Raw genomic sequence first — 17,443 nt, 5'->3', positions numbered from 1 at the left:
GTTTGGACAAAAGCCTCTCATGCGGCACCTTATCAAAGGCTTTTGAAAAGTCTAATATTGCGAGATGGGTAGTGAGCCCTTTTTCCAGGTTTGAGGTTAAATCATGAGCCGTTTGTAAAAGCTGAGTAACTGTTGAGCGTTTGGCCCTAAAGCCATGCTGTTGGTCAACTAGGATGTTCAATTTCTCCAGGTGCTTCATTATGTGCGAGTGAATTATGTGTTCAAGAATCTTGCAGACAATGCTTGTCAAAGACACCGGCCGGTAATTTTCAGGCTTACTTTTGTCTCCTTTCTTAAAGATCCCAACTATGTTAGCTTCGCGCCACTGCTTCGGTAAAATTCCTTCATCCAGTGAACATTGAAAAAGCTCAGTTAGAATTGGAGCAAGTTCATCTGCGGCGAGCTTAAGAAACCAAGATGGCAGTTGGTCTGGGCCAGGAGCTTTATTTGGAGATAAAGTTTTCAGCTGTTTAAGCACGCCATCCGAACTTACCAGCAGGCGCGGTATTTCTTCATAGTTCTCACAATCAAGCTTGGGGACATTGTCAGTCTTTTCCTGAGTAAAGACGCTAGCAAATTGATGATTAAGGGCTTCTGCTTTACCCTTAGCATCACTGATGACATGGTTGTCGACTTTGAGATCAGAAATTCCAACTTCCTCCCACTTTTAGTTTTTTTAATAAACGACCAGAAGGCTTTTGGATTTTCCTTGATGTTATCTGACAAGTGATCAGCAATGTCCTCTCTTTTTTGCCTTTTGCAAACTTCTGCGAGTGGTTTTTTGGATCGCTTTGAATCTTTCCCAGTCTTTCTCCGATCTAGATGCCTTGGCTTTATTGTAAAGCCTCTGCTTACAGCGGGTTAATCTTCTGTGTTTCCTGCTGAACCAAGGTAAATCATGCCGGGTGGAGCTCATTTTAGATGGTACGCGTCTGTCCATAATGGCTTTGATTTCATTTTCAAGAGAGTCCCATTTTTCCTGCACAGTACTGGTATTCATATCCTTCCAGCTTTGCTGGTAACTAAGAAAATCTTCTTTGATGCCTTTCTCATCTGCCTTTTGTCTGATGAAAACTTTCCTTTTATTGGGCTTTTTCCTCTTTGGTTTGAGGTCAAGATCCACACAAACAATGTCATGATCACCCAGTCCTGGTTCAACCACTGCACTTCTAATGATATTGCTGTTGTTCGTGAATACCAAGTCCAAGATGTTGTTCCCTCTGGTGGGTTTTGTAACAAACTGCACAAGTCCATGCTCAACTGTGGTATTCATCAACTTATTAGCTGTATGTTTACATGCCCACGGGATTGGCAGTGTACATAAATTGATCCAATTTGCATTTGGCTGATTAAAGTCCCCACAAATGACAATGTTGTTATTTGGCATTTTGCGGTTGATTTCAGTCAGTGCGTTTTGGAGATGATCAACTGTCAGCGAGTCATCATGCTTTGGTTTGTATACCGTCCCCAACAGGAGAGAGCTTTGACCTTTCAGTTCTATTTGATTCCACAACATTTCACCTTCAGATGAAAAGTCTTTCTCTGTGACAATGATGTCCTTTTTGCATGCAAAAACAACCCCACCATGGTCATCTGTTTTTCTATCCCTTCTATAAACATGGTAGTTTTCAGGAAACATCTCTGAGCTACTGATGTCTTTGTTAAGCCAGGTCTCAGTTCCCTGAATAATATCTGGTTGATGATGATGGATTAATTGTTCAAAGTCAGCATTTTTGTTTTTAATGCTTTGAAAGTTAATAAGCAAAATTTTGAGAGAGTCCCGCGCATTCACTTTAGACTTTCTCTTTTTAGAATGTTTAGGGTCCGAAGGGCTTATCGGTGGGTCAGTGTCGTTCTCTGGTTGACCACCGGAAGTTTCACAAGCAGTACAAATCCAATCAAACGATTTTGTGAGTAGTTGATCGTAGTCCTCCTCACTCATACCAATACAGTCAATATGAAACCACTGTTCGCACAAATCACAAGGTCCCACAGCTAGGTGGTGATTCCGGACATGCTGCCTACAACTGCCACACGGTGCGGTGCAGTTTTCGCAGAACCACTCCTTTCCACCATCCCTAATTTCTTTGAAGATATTCAAATCACCAATGCTAGAACACTTGAAATGTTTCCACTCATGGCAGTCATTACAACTCACTTTTCTGTGGTTTTTGTAAATTTTGCGATTACATGTGGTACAAACCAGCTGCGTGTTTGGCCCTGGGTTTAAACTGATGTCACCTGCCAGAACAAGGAGAACACACAAGCCAATGTGCTTGTTTGGCTTAGATTTTATCTTGCGGAGAGGAGTATTAAGAGTCAACAACATGTTACACCTCGAAGCATTTACATATATGGACGGCCCATTGATGCATTTATTATGGTGAACAAAACCCTTATTTGTTATCTGTTCAATTGAAACGGTATCTCTGTATCTAGCACTGTTCAAGTTTTTCATACCAAGGGTTTCTCTCACCAGTAGTAGGCCAAGAGTTATTTTGTAAAGTATGATATGGAGATTCATTTTGATGACAATCTAGGTAGACAATGTTGAAATGGAGACTGGAGAATTGTCTTTTTGTTAAAAATATCTAAGCTACGAATAAGAAATTGCCACTTCCCTTTATTGATGATGTCCTCTTCAAGTCCCAGTTGCATCAAACCACCAAAATAGTACTGAATCCAATCCAAGGCGAAGTCACTTTGAAATCCAAGATGGCTACCTTTCCCGCCACTGGAGGTAATGTGATGTAGGCGTTTCCCCGCAAAAATATGCTTGTAGTTTACAATGTAAGTTGCAGCGATCCCGGAGTTATTCGATTAAAAAGTTTAAAAAGACACTTAAATGTACACAAATTATCCACTAGCGTAAAAACAACGAAAATAGTAGAAGACATTTAGGTTTCCTTTGCTTTCCTCGTCAGTGATGAGTAGCGTAAACTCCGCCGAATTTTGCTACCCGTAAAATGGCAGTCACGCTGTCTTCGTATACAGTTTAAAAAGTCAGATAAATAATCACGCAAAAGTTCACAAATATAAATATCCACAGTAGTAAAATATCGCAGAAGTTCTCTTGGTAAACGATGATGAATAAAAATACACGTAGAATTGAAAAACTTAATAAATAAATCGCTAAAAAGACGGAGCTATTCCCGAGTACGTCCTGCTCGCGCGCTGCCAAGTCAACTCATTGCCGAGGGTCACATATGACCACATGAAGTGCACCACATTGAGAGACAAAACTTTAAATTTGGTGAATGTATGTACAAAATACATGTATGTGGCATAATCTTTTAGGAATAACTATAGCATACCCCGCTCAGGTTGCCTAACCCTAACCCTTACCTAACCCTAACCCTGTGTGTTGGGAGGTGAGATGGGTATTCTATAGCTATGGCATCTTTTATAATGCCAAATGTTGTTTTTTGGCCTTTATTTTTGCCTGTATTTCCCAATTGCCGCCTTTGGATTGCATATTTTGTTTAACTTAACCTTAATCAAATTTGGAAGAGGTTTGGAGCATATTATGCTGTTCCAGTTGAAATCCATACACCCCCTGGAAGACATAACCTTTTAATCTCCCACACTGGAAAAACACATCTTTATAATGCCAAATATTGTATTTTGGCTACCTATTTTTGTCTGGATCTCACTCTATTTCTAAATGGCCACCTTTAAAAAAAAAAATTTCAAAAATTAGATGTAAATATTTGGGAAACATTTTTCTATTTTTTTTGAATTTTGACCAACTTTGAGAAATATGCACCAAAAATGTTTTAAGCAATTCAGGCAGGTTTATCTTGAAAAATGGATTTTATGCATTTGAGACACTGCTCCTCTTCAGTGTCTTAAGTTAATTTTACAACATTGTCAACAGTTGTCTCAATATAATATAAGCTGATATCATTTTTATACATTCCTTTTTTTCAGTGTGCCGTTTGATCAACTTTTGTTCAACCATCCCAGATGCCGATCTGAATCGATATCATATGTTCCTTCAGGGATATACTTCAGCTTTCTATGGTACCTATGTACAAGGCAATGGTGATATGCTGAAATATGTTACGGATCAGAACATGATCCCTATCGAATTCATCGAGTTTAAAACCGATGTCAACTGCTAGATTGAATACGAGACTTGTTTTCTAAGGCTGCGATCACATAGAAGTATACTATTCGGGTATACGGTGCACGTTTTGCAGGTGCACGCGTATAGCTCAAATCGAGCAAGGCAATTTCATAGTACCGGGTCACATAAGGCTACGATCGCATAAGTATACTATTCGGGTATACGATGCACGTTTTGCAGGTTCACGCGTATAGCTTAAATCGAGCAAGGTAATTTCATAGTACCGGGTCACATAAGACATGTAAGAGCTATTCAAAAAGGCCGTATACCTGCGTATAGTATAGTATAGTGGGAATCGTGCGTGTTCGATTTTAGTGCAGCGTATACCGTCCTAATTTTAAAAACCTAAACCATATGTGGGTAAATTCATTTTTTTAATAGATGCACTATCTAATTCTGCACATAATGACACCTCATTGAATGCAATGTGACCTCAAGAAGTAAAGTTACAAGCATTTGATAAGACGAAGAAAATGGGTAAACTGACATACTCACTATTCGCTATACGAAATACGCTCATTCGATCAGGCTGAGTTCACATAGTATACTCCTATATGAACTCAGCCTGATCGAATGAGCGTATTTCGTATAGCGAATACCGTATACCGTATACTTCTATGTGAACTCAGCCTAAGAGACAGAGAAAGAGCGAGAAGTGGGTGGGGGAAATAGAAAGAGAGTGTTCCCAACAAACACACAAATGTTAAAAATATGTCTTGGTTTTGGTCAAAAAGTTTTAATACAATTTAAATATTGGGTTATATAAAGGTGTTTTAAAATGTTTTATATGAAAAAACACTACAACAATATTTTTAAAAATGTTGTCAAAATCTTATTGTAAAATACTTTTTGGCAAACATTTTTGCAAAATATTTTGTCAACACTAAAAATAACATTATGTTTGACTGTATTGTAGCAAGTTTCAAAAATGTTTTTAAATGTTATTAAAATATTTATACCCTTTAATGCCTTTCATATCAGTGGCGTAGCCAGGGACCATGACACCCCTGGTTCATCATGGACTGTCAGTATAAAATAGGTCGTAAACATTCCCTGGTGATATCCATGAAAGAAGCTTATTCCCAAAATTTCAGTTGATTTTGAGTTTGCGAGTGATGAATGATTGATTATGTGTATTACAGTAACACTGCTCCATAGGCTACTGTGTTGTAATTTCATTCTGGTGTACCAGAATGTAATTCAAATTTGACAATATTTTTAAAAGATAACAGAAATAAATGTTTAAAACAATCATTAGTTGTGTGTGTCAACTTTTATGATAAAAATACTGTTTAATAATATAAAAATAGGCCTAAAGGTATATCACCAAGGCATGAACCCCCTATATCCATCTAAACATCGTAACAGTTGGCCTATTATCTTTAGCCTATTCATGAAACATGGATTTACAGATTTTATAACACAGATTACAACACGGAAAATGGATTTTAGAAAACGGTTTCCTACAGTGTGGGTGGCAGGAAAGGGCGGGAGGGGCGACAATATAAAAAGGCTCGTAGGCCCTAAAATACACAGGCCCATGCAGAGCAAAAATCTATAGCCTACTCGATTTCTTTTTTTTTCTTTTGCAAAAAAGGAATCGCAACACACCCGCTCTATTCCATTGGTCTCAAAACCACTTTCAAAATCATTTGGCTGGGGTCGGTGGGTGTGTGCGCGCCACAGTGACATCGCCCCGATATCTTCATGGTAGAAATCGCCATGGTAGGTTGAATCCACAGCCACCCATGGCCATTTTATTCGGACCTTATGAGATGCATAATTAGCGAAGTGACCTGACTAAGGCTACTGACAATAGCCGGGGTAATTGATTTCTCGCTGTGTGAGTAAGCTTGTATACGACATTGCGGTCAATGGTTATACTGCCTCCACTTGAGTAGTGAGTGCAGCTATAGCCTGCTGCGCGCTGTAGTCCATACAGGACCAACGCAATATAAAATTAGAGTTTTGGTCAGATTTTGAGTTCAAAGCGCACGGCCAATTTTCAAAGCGCACGCTAACGACTATCATATCTGTTCAACACGTATTTTCAAGTGTATGAGACCACATCTGTTTCTTGAGACGAAATCTGACATTTACGGGAGATATTCATCATTTTCTAACCCAGTATCCGAAGATTTTCGTCTGAGATCAAAATCGTGCATAGCAATTCACGTGTATCGATCCCGTGTATTCATGCATGCATTTTAGTGTCTCTGCTGCACCAAATAATTATTAGCCAGGTGATGTCGGTGTGCGCGCGGTCGGGTCGTTCGCAGGGCTCGACCTTAACTTTTTGGCACTAGCCAGGTGTGTAAGCTAACTCTAAAAAGTTACACGCCAGACAGAATTTTTACAAGCCTGAATTTTATGTTACAATAAATGCGAAGACGATAGACATAGACAATAGTCTGGTATCAAGGATTCTCGAGTACTAATTATATACTGTAGTAAAATGGGTTTTTTTGTTAGATAATCATTTTTTCTGCTATAATCATGTCTACAGCCAGGTATCACATTTATTTACATAAGTTTGATAACTTATATTTTGCACTGACATTGAGACAATGTGACTGGTTTATTTACTAACACGGGCTCTCACAAGCCACACACTCACGCAATGCATGTTTTGAGACTGGTTTCAACTTGTTGTATAGAAGTTCGTTGACCATTCTGAGAATTGGACAGCCGCGACCCGTATGCATAAATGACATTTGACACTCAAGTAAGAGGACGTGACATCGCTGAACTGTGACTGGCTGGCAACTTGGGGATTGTGTTGTAGAACTTGTTTTCGCGCTCTTCGTTGTGTGTTTTCTTTGGAGAGGATGAGAAAAATCACCGGAATGATGTGAACCTAAAAAACGAAGGAACGTTCTTCTCCAATCAAGGGACAATCATCATGGATAATTTGTGTAATATAATGACATTATCGCCCTGCTTGATTGCAGCGATCCAGCGTGATTTGGGATAATTTAATAGCAGTGAATGTGATTTTTGTCATTGCGTCAATACGTGAAGTAAGCTTACTTCTGTCAACATGGTATTGCGTGATTTTGTGCTCGTGTGACTTTGACTGCGTAGAAGAGCACGAACAGCTGTATGATTCATAACTAATTTTTGCAACTGAAGGATGATTTTGTGATTTGATCTACGATTTTGTGATTTGACCAACTGATTACTCTGGAGACTCTACGACAGTGATTAGTGATTGGACTATTTTTTGGTGGACATTTTTGCAGAGTGAGTATGGGACTTTATCGTCAAAAACGCTATGCAGAAATAGGCCTATCGCGATCACGGAGCTTGCATACAGGTGGAAAATGTGAAAATGAGTGACATAATCTGAACTGATCAGTGTTACAATTGCAACATTATTACACACATATATAAATAATGTAAAATTGTTAAGTACTGTGATTATCATGTTTATGCTAAGTGTTTCCATATTGTTGACAGCGTGTTTTATGAACAAAGTTAAGAAATTTGTATCATTGTGTGCAGTCTCAGTTACTCTCAACTTCATTCATCACCGTGGTCTTCTATTGGCCCAAACTTACCCAGTCATCGCCGCTCGGTCCGCTCGGGGATCAGAACCCCGTTTTGCCAAAATACTATAGGATAAGCCACTCGTTTGCGCAAATTAAGTCGGTCACACACAGCCAATGCGCGATCATGCATGTGATGGCCTAGCTGTACCCCTGTACGTGTAGGAGTGTATAACCTGTGGAAGAGATGATGCATGTTTACGAAAAACGGCGAACATTTGATCGAATCTTTCCATTACTATCATATCGTGAAAAACCAAATAGCTGAGGAGTTAGCTCAATATGCTAGGAAAATATTCTCTTCGATGACCCCATGACGAGACTTGCTAAATAAGCTGTATTTTCGCTGGGAAGGGTCCGTATAATTGGCAGTTGATGTGCGCCATCTTGGAAAAATTTAGGGTACCAAACTACCCAAAAACTGTCAATCAACATAATTTAGGGTACCAAACTACCCAAAACTGTCAATCAACATTCCGATGGTACCAAACTCCCTAGCAACCGTCACTCAAACTGCCGATGTGTCAGTCAAACTGCCGTGAAGTGACTTCAATTTTTATACAGGGATTGAATACGAGTGTCACGGCCCTGCTGGTATTAGTAATTTTATATAAAATTATGTAGCATGTAACAATTTAGATGTGAGCCCTGCTTGTGATTTGTTCTTCATTAACATTGGCTTAGATTTCTCTTTAACATGGAGGGGATGGGGTTTGAAAACATTTATTGAAGTAGACCTATATAATAGTCAATCCAGCAATTTTTGGCGACAAATATGAATCCTCTAAGATCTGGAAAAAGGCGCTATATGAATCGAAAATTTTATAAATTTATAAAAAAAGTGGGAAAGCCCAAGATTCGGAGGCCCATGCCCCTTGTACCCTCATTACGGCTGAGTGTGGGAAACCACAAGATTGGGAGACCCGTGTCCCTTGTACATGTTGTACCATCATTGACGTCTGGTGTTGAGTGTGGGTAACCCCAAGATTGGGAGGCCCATGTCCCTTGTACCATCAATGACTGTGGTTGAGTGGGAACCCCAAGATTGGTGGTAGGCCCATGCATGCTCCTTGCACCCTCATTGACTGAGGTCTGGGTTGAGTGTAACGCTTCAAAAAAAATCGTATTTGTTCCAAATGAATTTGGTATAGAGATTGGACCTGAACCTGCCGCCCGCCGATAAACCCAATCTCATTAAAATTAGCACTTGCTATCTGTAATAAATTATAAATCTTTGTTCTTTTGTGTGTACAATCAGGACATAACCTTAGATTACAAAAACTATAAATAAAATCAGGTAAATAATGACGCTCATTGTATGATTCAGTACCGATCAAAGATCTGTTCAGTTGACACTTTGAGCGTGAACGGAAATATAATTTGAGAAGAGGAATTTGTACGAAATTATGAAAAACTTCATTTGTGTTGGTTTGGCCATTTTGGGTAAGTAAATGAAAAAAGGTGGGATAAAGTCATCATACTGTGGCAATTTGTGTATAGCACTGTTGTTATATGTTAATAATTATTTAGTAACTGGATTTATAAAATGTTTTTTTTTGGGGGGATACGTAGTTCACCACGTAAACTTGTATGGCTCAAAATTCGGACCGTTCGCTAATAAGTTTACTGTCATTGCGTATTTTGAAATGGTTGACGTTTTAATGATCCCCGATTTCTGGTCGATTATTTTAGCTGTGTCACGTCACGTGCATGACGCTGGTGGAAACCAGCCTAGCCTAACTTCAGTAAAAAAAACCACGATCGCCGATATCGATGTGATGTGGGACTTGCATATTACACAGAGATATTTTTTGCCAAACGGACCATTTCTAGGCAAGTTGGCCCTACTTTGTCTGCGTTATGTGAAAAAAGGACAGTCTTAAGTAAGTATACGTGCAACGCTTTTGATGTTTTGGGAGACTGTGAGAGCTTGTGAGGGATCCCTATCAACGGATGGCGAAGCCTATTCTTGACTTCCTTCAACCATTTCCGTACGGTAACAGGCTTATACGATGGACAGATAGTAGGGCCTATCAGTTTGTGAATGAGGACGTCGTATAAATTCCTTGTACAAGGGGGATACGTAATAAAATTGTTATAGCGATGCCGATGATGATGATGATGATGATGATGATGATGGTGATTATGATGATGATAATGATAGGCCACGTTTGTTTGATGTATATAGAATTGGCTTCATTATTAAGAAAATGCAAACTATAGGTGGCGCTATTTATCCTAAATCATATTTCATAATTGGGAAGGAATAGGTAATCAATACTGCCAATAAAACAGATGGAATAGGTGAAACAAGCCACAAAGAAATTTTATAAACATATTTCATCAACAAAGAAAAGGAATTATTTGTTATAAAAGCTTGAAAGAGTAATTTCCAGTAACTAAATAGCGCCACCAATCTTGTCATAAATTATAAACATTTTATATCCGAAAAAGCTTTAAAAATGCTTTGAAAGTGAATAATGTTGTAAATATGGGGAAATTAAAGTTAAAATAAATGATCACATCAAACAACCGTGAGGCTATTGGTGATGATAATGATCATGATGATAATAGGAGCTCGAGACGAAGATGAAGATAACGATGATGACGACGACGATGATTATGATAGGCCTAATGCCTACACAATATAATGTTCGTCGAAGCAGCCAAAAATATCGACTTTCATTATCTTAATCAATATATAAATCGGGATGTGTAGAACATACTGAGGCACTTTCCTAGATACTCCAAGACGCCAAAAAGAATGGAAAACCGATTGTGACAACGTGGCTTGACCTACAACATGCATAATATTATGGTACCGTGCCACACAACCTCATCCAGTTTGCATTAGATTGGTACCATGTTCCCGACCACATCAGGAAGATGATCTTTAACTACTATGATGAAAGCTACATCTATTTAAAGACTAAGGAATGGACAACAGATTGGATACACTGCAGCATAGGAGTATTCCAGGGTTGCCCACTATCTTGCATCCTATTCCTGGCAGTATTCAATCTTTGCCTTGATCTTTTTGACCAACACAGCCATCTGGGGTACACCTTTGTTTCCAATGGACATTTTATTGTGAAATGCCCTTGTACAAGGAATACATAAAAAAAATTCCACATAGCCCCCGAATGAAAAGTATTTACAAGGTGTCCCATAAAAAGGTTACATGTAGAAAATGAACTGCATTTTGTGATGGTACAACAAAATAATGTCATTTTTTCAGATGTTGTTTATTCATTCTACTTGTAACTGTTTGGTAAGTTTCAATTCCGTATCTTAAAAGCAACTTAAATTATGCGAGCAAGATGACAGGGGTGTCAATAGTGGCTACAATCAAAATATCGCACATTGAAAGTTGAACACAAGCACACCCTTGTTTTTAGATTTTATCTTTATTACTTTATATGTTTCTCTTATTTTTAATTGTTGAACTTATTGCACAAAAAAAACATATTAAAAATTAGATATTGTACACTGGAAATAAATCAGTTTTAGAGCTTCTCGACTCTTGGTGGTAACAAATAAAGGAAGATGGTTAGTAGAGAAGAATACGTTTTAGTGAAAGCAGTACTGTACGCCGTATCTTATGTCATCAACATAGTGAAATGAATAACAATATCCTTTGCATTTAGGCCTTGTTTGGATTTTGTTGACTCGAAATTGCTGCTGATTGTCTTTAAATTTCTGACTGAACTCCTGAAGTAAAACTGAACAAGTGTTATTCTTTGTTTAGCAGAATAAAATATTGAATATGCCATGCTATGGCTGGGCCTACTCAAGTGCCCCGCCAAATGCACGGTGGCTGTGACCGTGGTATGAACCTCGTGATGCATACCGGTATGTCACGTAAAGACTAAAGAGCTTGGTCAGGAATGTCTGGAATGCGGACTAAGTACGTAGGTTGTGAACTTGACATTCACAGGGGTACTAGTAGAGATTACATAGATTATGTCATGAAAAGGATATTTATAATTGTTAAGATTAACTTGTATTATTTTCAAAAATCTACATGTAACCTTTTTTGGGACACCCGGTAATTATCTTTGTAATCACTCAAAAAGCATTTGGTGTGAATTTTACATCCGACCTAGAGGCTATTAAATTTTTACGAGCCTTTTTATTTTACATGTAAAGCCTATGGGGGTGACGATTAGAAATGGACGGCAATATTGAAAACCCTCATTTTGGGCCATTTTAGACACTAAAATGCCCATAAAAAAAGAATAGCCTCTATAGTTCGGATGTAAAATTCACACACAATGCTACCTGAGTGAGTACAAACATAATTAAATACATTTCATTCGGGGGCTATATCAAAAACAAAAAATGTCCTATACCCTAATGGCTATGGAACAAAGGTGGGTACTGCATGAATGATTCATTCATCAAATCTTCAATCAAAGCTTATGCTGATGACCTTACTCTAAAAGCAAGAAACCCAGAAGACTGTCAGAAACTGGTCAACGTCGTTAATGACTTCCTGAGGTGGACTCGATCAATGAAGGCAAAGCCAAGCAAATGTCGATCCCATGCCATGAAGAGATTTGTCCCAAATCAGAAACAAAAGCAAGAGGGACATAAAACCCGATATGTGGCATACGATTCAAAGTTGACAATAGATGCAGAAGATATTGCGTATATCCACGACCAACCCATGCGCTTCCTCGGCAAGCTTATCTACAAAGATCTGAAAGATAAGGAAATCAGAGAGTCTAAAGCAGAAACTAACAGACATGCTGAAAAAGACAAACAAAAGCCTACTCAATGGAATCATGAAGATGTGGATATATAATAATGCAATCCTACCCAAAATGACATGGGAGTTTACCACCTACAACTTCCCAATTACATACATCGAGGACTTGGAAGCTACCTGCACCAAATACTTGAAAAGATGAGCAGGAATAAGCAGATGTACCACCGACAGTGCTCTATACAGAAGCAGGAAGAAGTATGGGCTCACGACTTCTGTAAAATGCATGCAAGTCACCAAGCATCATCTCAACAAGTATTCTATAGATGGAAAAACACAGACTCTCTACAAAGACTGCCTACAAAGAAAAGAAAAGCAATCAAGGTGGAATGGAGTTCGAGAACTTGAACAAAGAGAGCGACATCTGATACTGAATGAGTTGTGCAGAGGTCAAACAGACAGAGCAGGCATTGGTTTCAAAAAGAACCAGAAACTGTTAAGAGACATGAAACCCCAAGAACACAGGAAATGCCTCACTGGTAAAAGACATAGATGAAGATGACATGCTTGTGTACCTCTATAGCTGCGCCAAACAAGGAAAATGGATCAGATGGGACTCGGAAATGCATGTAGATACATCTTGGAAGAAGCCCCTTTATGTATGGACACCAGAGCTCCTATCTGTCCATGTCAATGCCATCCACAACCAACTTCCATCACCAGCTAATTTGAGACTCTGGGGAAAGACCAACCTTGGACCCTGCCATTTATGTCATCATAATAACTGCACTCTATTCCATATCTTAAATGGATGTAACCAGTATTCTCTGCAGAGTGGTAGATACAACTGGAGACATGATCAGACACTGAAAGCTGTAGCAAATGGCATAATGCCCTTCATTGAAGAAGCAAATCAGAAGTCGTACACCCCTCCAGAAGATACCAACTATATGACTACTGTCAAATTCCGCACTGCAGATGGATGGTGTAACCTACCGGAATCCAGCACTGCCTCTTCCAAAAAGAGATCCAACAAACCTCTTACAGAAGGCCAATGACTGGGAATTTCTGATGGATGAGGAACATAAGCAAGTAGTATTTCCTTCCATAATCACAGAGACTGCAAAACGTCCTAATATTACAATCTATTCTGAAAGGACCAAAACAGTTATCATCATTGAGCTTACAGTCCCAATGGAACAACCTGTCAAATGCCAATGCAAGAAAGACAAGCAAATACCAAGATCTTGTAGCCGACTGCGAAAATAGGGGATGGTGTACGCACTACTTCCCAATTGAAATTGGAAGGAGGTATTTACAACACATCGCTGACAAAATGCATCGCTGCTCTCGGAGTACCAAGTGGAAAGAGACGTAACATCATGGAGGTGGCTTCTAAAACCGCACTCAGAACCAGCTATGTGATATGGTTATGCCGTCAAAGCAAAGCATTCCGACAGATAGACCTGATTCAAAGCTGGAAACCGTCTCCATTACAAGATAAAGAAGACGAATCAGCACAAGACACTCAGACCTAAATATGCCAAAGTGACACTTATAAGTATTCCTCAACGACACTTTTCATAGCTATACACTATAGTCCTGCCTGCTGCCTTACATCACCCGGTTGGACCGTTGCAACTGTGTGGTACTTGCTAGTGTAACAGGCTGATTTTGTTCGTTGCAACAAGGTGATTTTCCAATTTTGTCATCTTTCAAGAGAGAACTACACCAGGAGTGCTCATCTTAAGAAGGGTGAAATTAGACTCCGAAGATGACCGCGCTGGTGATCTACCAATGAACTACCCCTCCAACTGATAGTAAGACTAGGTTCCTGTGACCAGTCATTGTCCGTAATGACATTGCACATCCCAGTTCCAGCAGTGCAAGCTCTGCTCAGCTGACTCTAGCTCAAGGGTCTGCTGGGCATTGACTTAGTACGCTGGTTTACGCCACTCATACCAGCTGCCCAAACTCTGATGATGGTTTAATTAAATCTATCTCTGAGGGAAGCGGGATGGTTGGATCCTTAAAACCGGTTTAACCCACCAGAGTCTGGTCCTAAGTCCAGAGACCTCAGAGAATTGATTGATGCCTACCCAAGACAAGGAGATATGCAGTTCAAGAAATACTTCCCAAGACACCTTCAAAGAAGCATTATAATGGAGTGCTCATCTGTATAAGGGTGAAATAAGGCTCCGAAGGTGACTGCGCTGGTGCTCTACCAATGAATTACTTCTCTTGAAAAATAACACTTCATGTTTTGCAATAGTTCATTTTACAAATCATAATATACTTGTTGTTAATGAGTTATGTACGTTTTACAAAATTGTTGTTGTTTCAGCCCTCTTTACATCATAACTCAAGAACCACAGGACCTACAAAACTATATCTGTGATATTTTGGAGGGAGCAGCGTGGCACACTGGTTAAGGTCTTTGCCTTTGGTGCGAAAGGTCCCGGGTTGAATTCCCCGCAGGACCAAAAAAACAAAAACAAAACACCGCTCTCCCAGTGGTTCATCTGGTAATGGCGGGGTAGATGATCCATGATAAAGACCTCGTTTACAGGCACGGTCCTGTAAAAATACCCCGACCAGTTATCTACGGCGATTCATCAGGTCACTTGTGCCTGGCCGAAGTTTCGTCAGCGTTATCTCCTAGATTTCAGCTGTTAATGCCTAGATATGCCCGACATAAAAAAATGAATTCTTCTACATACTCGCTATGAAATGATCAATGCAATTTTTGTCAAAGCTCACTACCATTCGCAAGATGCTGTGAACTACCATTGCCTACCAAATTGCAACAGTTTAAAATAGTTGCTAACCTGAACGTGTAGCCTATAATAAACGGGATTCCTTTCTTTCTCAAACAGCCTTGATACCATATGTCAATAGCATTTATGTCGACACTGGCAACCCATACGAGCCAGGGAAGCTTTCGGTTTCGTCATTTTTTATGCCCACAATGGACGGAGTACCGAAACGCACCATGGGTAAGAATTTTTGATCATACTGCAGTTACTGTCCGTTTTCCTATACACAATACACAGTGCTCTCACCATTGACGCGTGACCCCTACAAATGATGTATGTTGGGAGAATGGACACTTGCCTAGTTAACATCACTGTGTGAAAAATACCAGCCAATATTTTATTTATTCTCCAAAACTTCTAGCAAATATATTTCTCTAACATGACCTAAAATTACAGCTAGGTTAGATGTTCAGAAATGGTCGTACTTTTGTAAAATATGAGTGAGGGCAAGGCATAGCTAGCCAACTCCCCGTGTTATTTGAATGGAGATTTGACCGAAAATATTGGTATCGGACCGCTCACTTCTGAAGGATGCCACAAAAAAACCGGTAAAAGCTACATTTAAATTATTCTAAATAGGTTCTAGAAAATAAAGTTTTGTAACATGTCCTAAATTTTTAGCTAATTTAGGTGTTTGGAGAGGGTCGTACTTTTGTGTTTTAGGAAGGACATGTAAACGACAGATAACACCAAAAATATGAAGAAATTATTTCTAAACCGTGTTAAGTCAAAAATCATTATGTTGCTCATTTTCAAGAATGCTGGTTTACAAAAAGCACGACATTGTCTGATTTCGTGAACAAAGCCACACATAACATTGTTTCCTTTCGTTTCCTTTATAATCGGTTACCCAACTGAAGCTATGAATACCAGCTTTATTGCGATATCGCACATGAAAACAGTCACTTGTGCACAACCAGAGAAGATCCGATTTAATCAGTTGAGCTGTTTCAATGAGTGTTATCTTGGTTTAATAGCTTTTAATGGGGTTAAGTCCTGCAAAGGTCGAGGTGAATTCTACTGTAGACATGACTGCATCATGTATCCTGAAATTATTTGATTTCAGTTGAAAATGATCTCAAATAATGCTTTTTCTATAGCAAATCAAGATAATAGTTGTAGTGGTGGTAGGCACACGCAAGGGCTTTCAAAGGGAGGGTAAATCTATTAGGCCCTAATTAGGTTATAGGGTGACAGCCTGTTTTTACATGGGAACAAACTTAGAAAGTAGGCCTATGAAACGGGAAGTATATAATGCTATATAGGCCCTACGGGGGCACAGATTATGTTTTTTACACGGGCACAAATTCGCATGATAATATCGGGAGGGGGCGCGGCAGACTGCTACTTCAAGAAATATTTCAGTGAAATTGGGACGGATGAAAAGAATGAAACTGTCTCTGGGAATGATCTTAAATTTGTATACCCTTTTTTGTTTCCAAGACAGCATATCATCCAAAAGAACCCGGAGAATACGGAGTAGTATTTTTCATCTCGGGGAGGAGTGGTTACATACCATCTTTCTTCTACGAAAATCATTTGGCAAATATCTCCACCCATGGGTACATCGCGGTGAGCTCGGCGTTCGTTGAGAGCAGAGGGTTAGAGGATAATGACATTCAAGAACGTAATGTCACCAAGAAGTGCCAAGTGGCTGAGAGATATTTTGATCATTACGAAGAGGAAATTGTCGGTGACAGAGCTGATGTGTATTGGAAAATCCTTATATGGGTAAATGCATTTTAAAATGCTTCAAATAATCATGCTAATGTGTCCATTTGTCGTAATTACTCGCTTAGATTGTGATCAGCAGTGTTATAGCTATTTCATCAACACTGATATCAGCAGGAGATAGCTATTTCATCAACACTGATATCAGCAGTAGATAGCTATATCATCAAGACTGATATCAGCAGTAGATGGCTATTTCATCAACACTGATATCAGCTCAGCAGTAGATAGCTATGTCATCAACACTGATATCAGCACTAGATAGCTATTTCATTAACACTGATATCAACAGTAGATGGCTATGTCGTCAACACTGATATCAGCACTAGATAGATATTTCATCAACACTGATATCAGCAGTTAAAAGCTATTTCATCAACACTGATATCAGCAGTAGATAGCTATGTCATCAACACTGATATCAGCAGCAGATAGCTATTTCATCAACACTGATATCAGCAGTAGATGGATATGTCTTCAACACTGATATCAGCAGTAGATAGCTATGTCA

General features: G+C 39.2%; 1 protein-coding gene across 1 annotated transcript; it reads right to left on the bottom strand.

Moving 5' to 3' along the window:
* Window positions 1-730: 730 nt before the first annotated feature.
* On the bottom strand, window positions 731-2,329 carry LOC140140480 (uncharacterized). The gene has a single exon (XM_072162239.1). The coding sequence runs from the start codon at window positions 2,327-2,329 to the stop codon at window positions 731-733; it is 1,599 nt and encodes a 532-aa protein (XP_072018340.1).
* Window positions 2,330-17,443: the final 15,114 nt, after the last annotated feature.

This window comes from Amphiura filiformis, chromosome 19 (genome assembly GCF_039555335.1).
Source record: "Amphiura filiformis chromosome 19, Afil_fr2py, whole genome shotgun sequence".
Taxonomy (NCBI): Eukaryota; Metazoa; Echinodermata; class Ophiuroidea; order Amphilepidida; family Amphiuridae; genus Amphiura; species Amphiura filiformis.
This window is presented reverse-complemented; position numbering and strand designations above follow the sequence as displayed.

What these genes read in the sequence shown, in the direction of transcription:
- LOC140140480 (XM_072162239.1), bottom strand. Translation starts at nt 2,329, where the DNA reads ATGTTGTTGACTCTTAATACTCCTCTCCGCAAGATAAAATCTAAGCCA.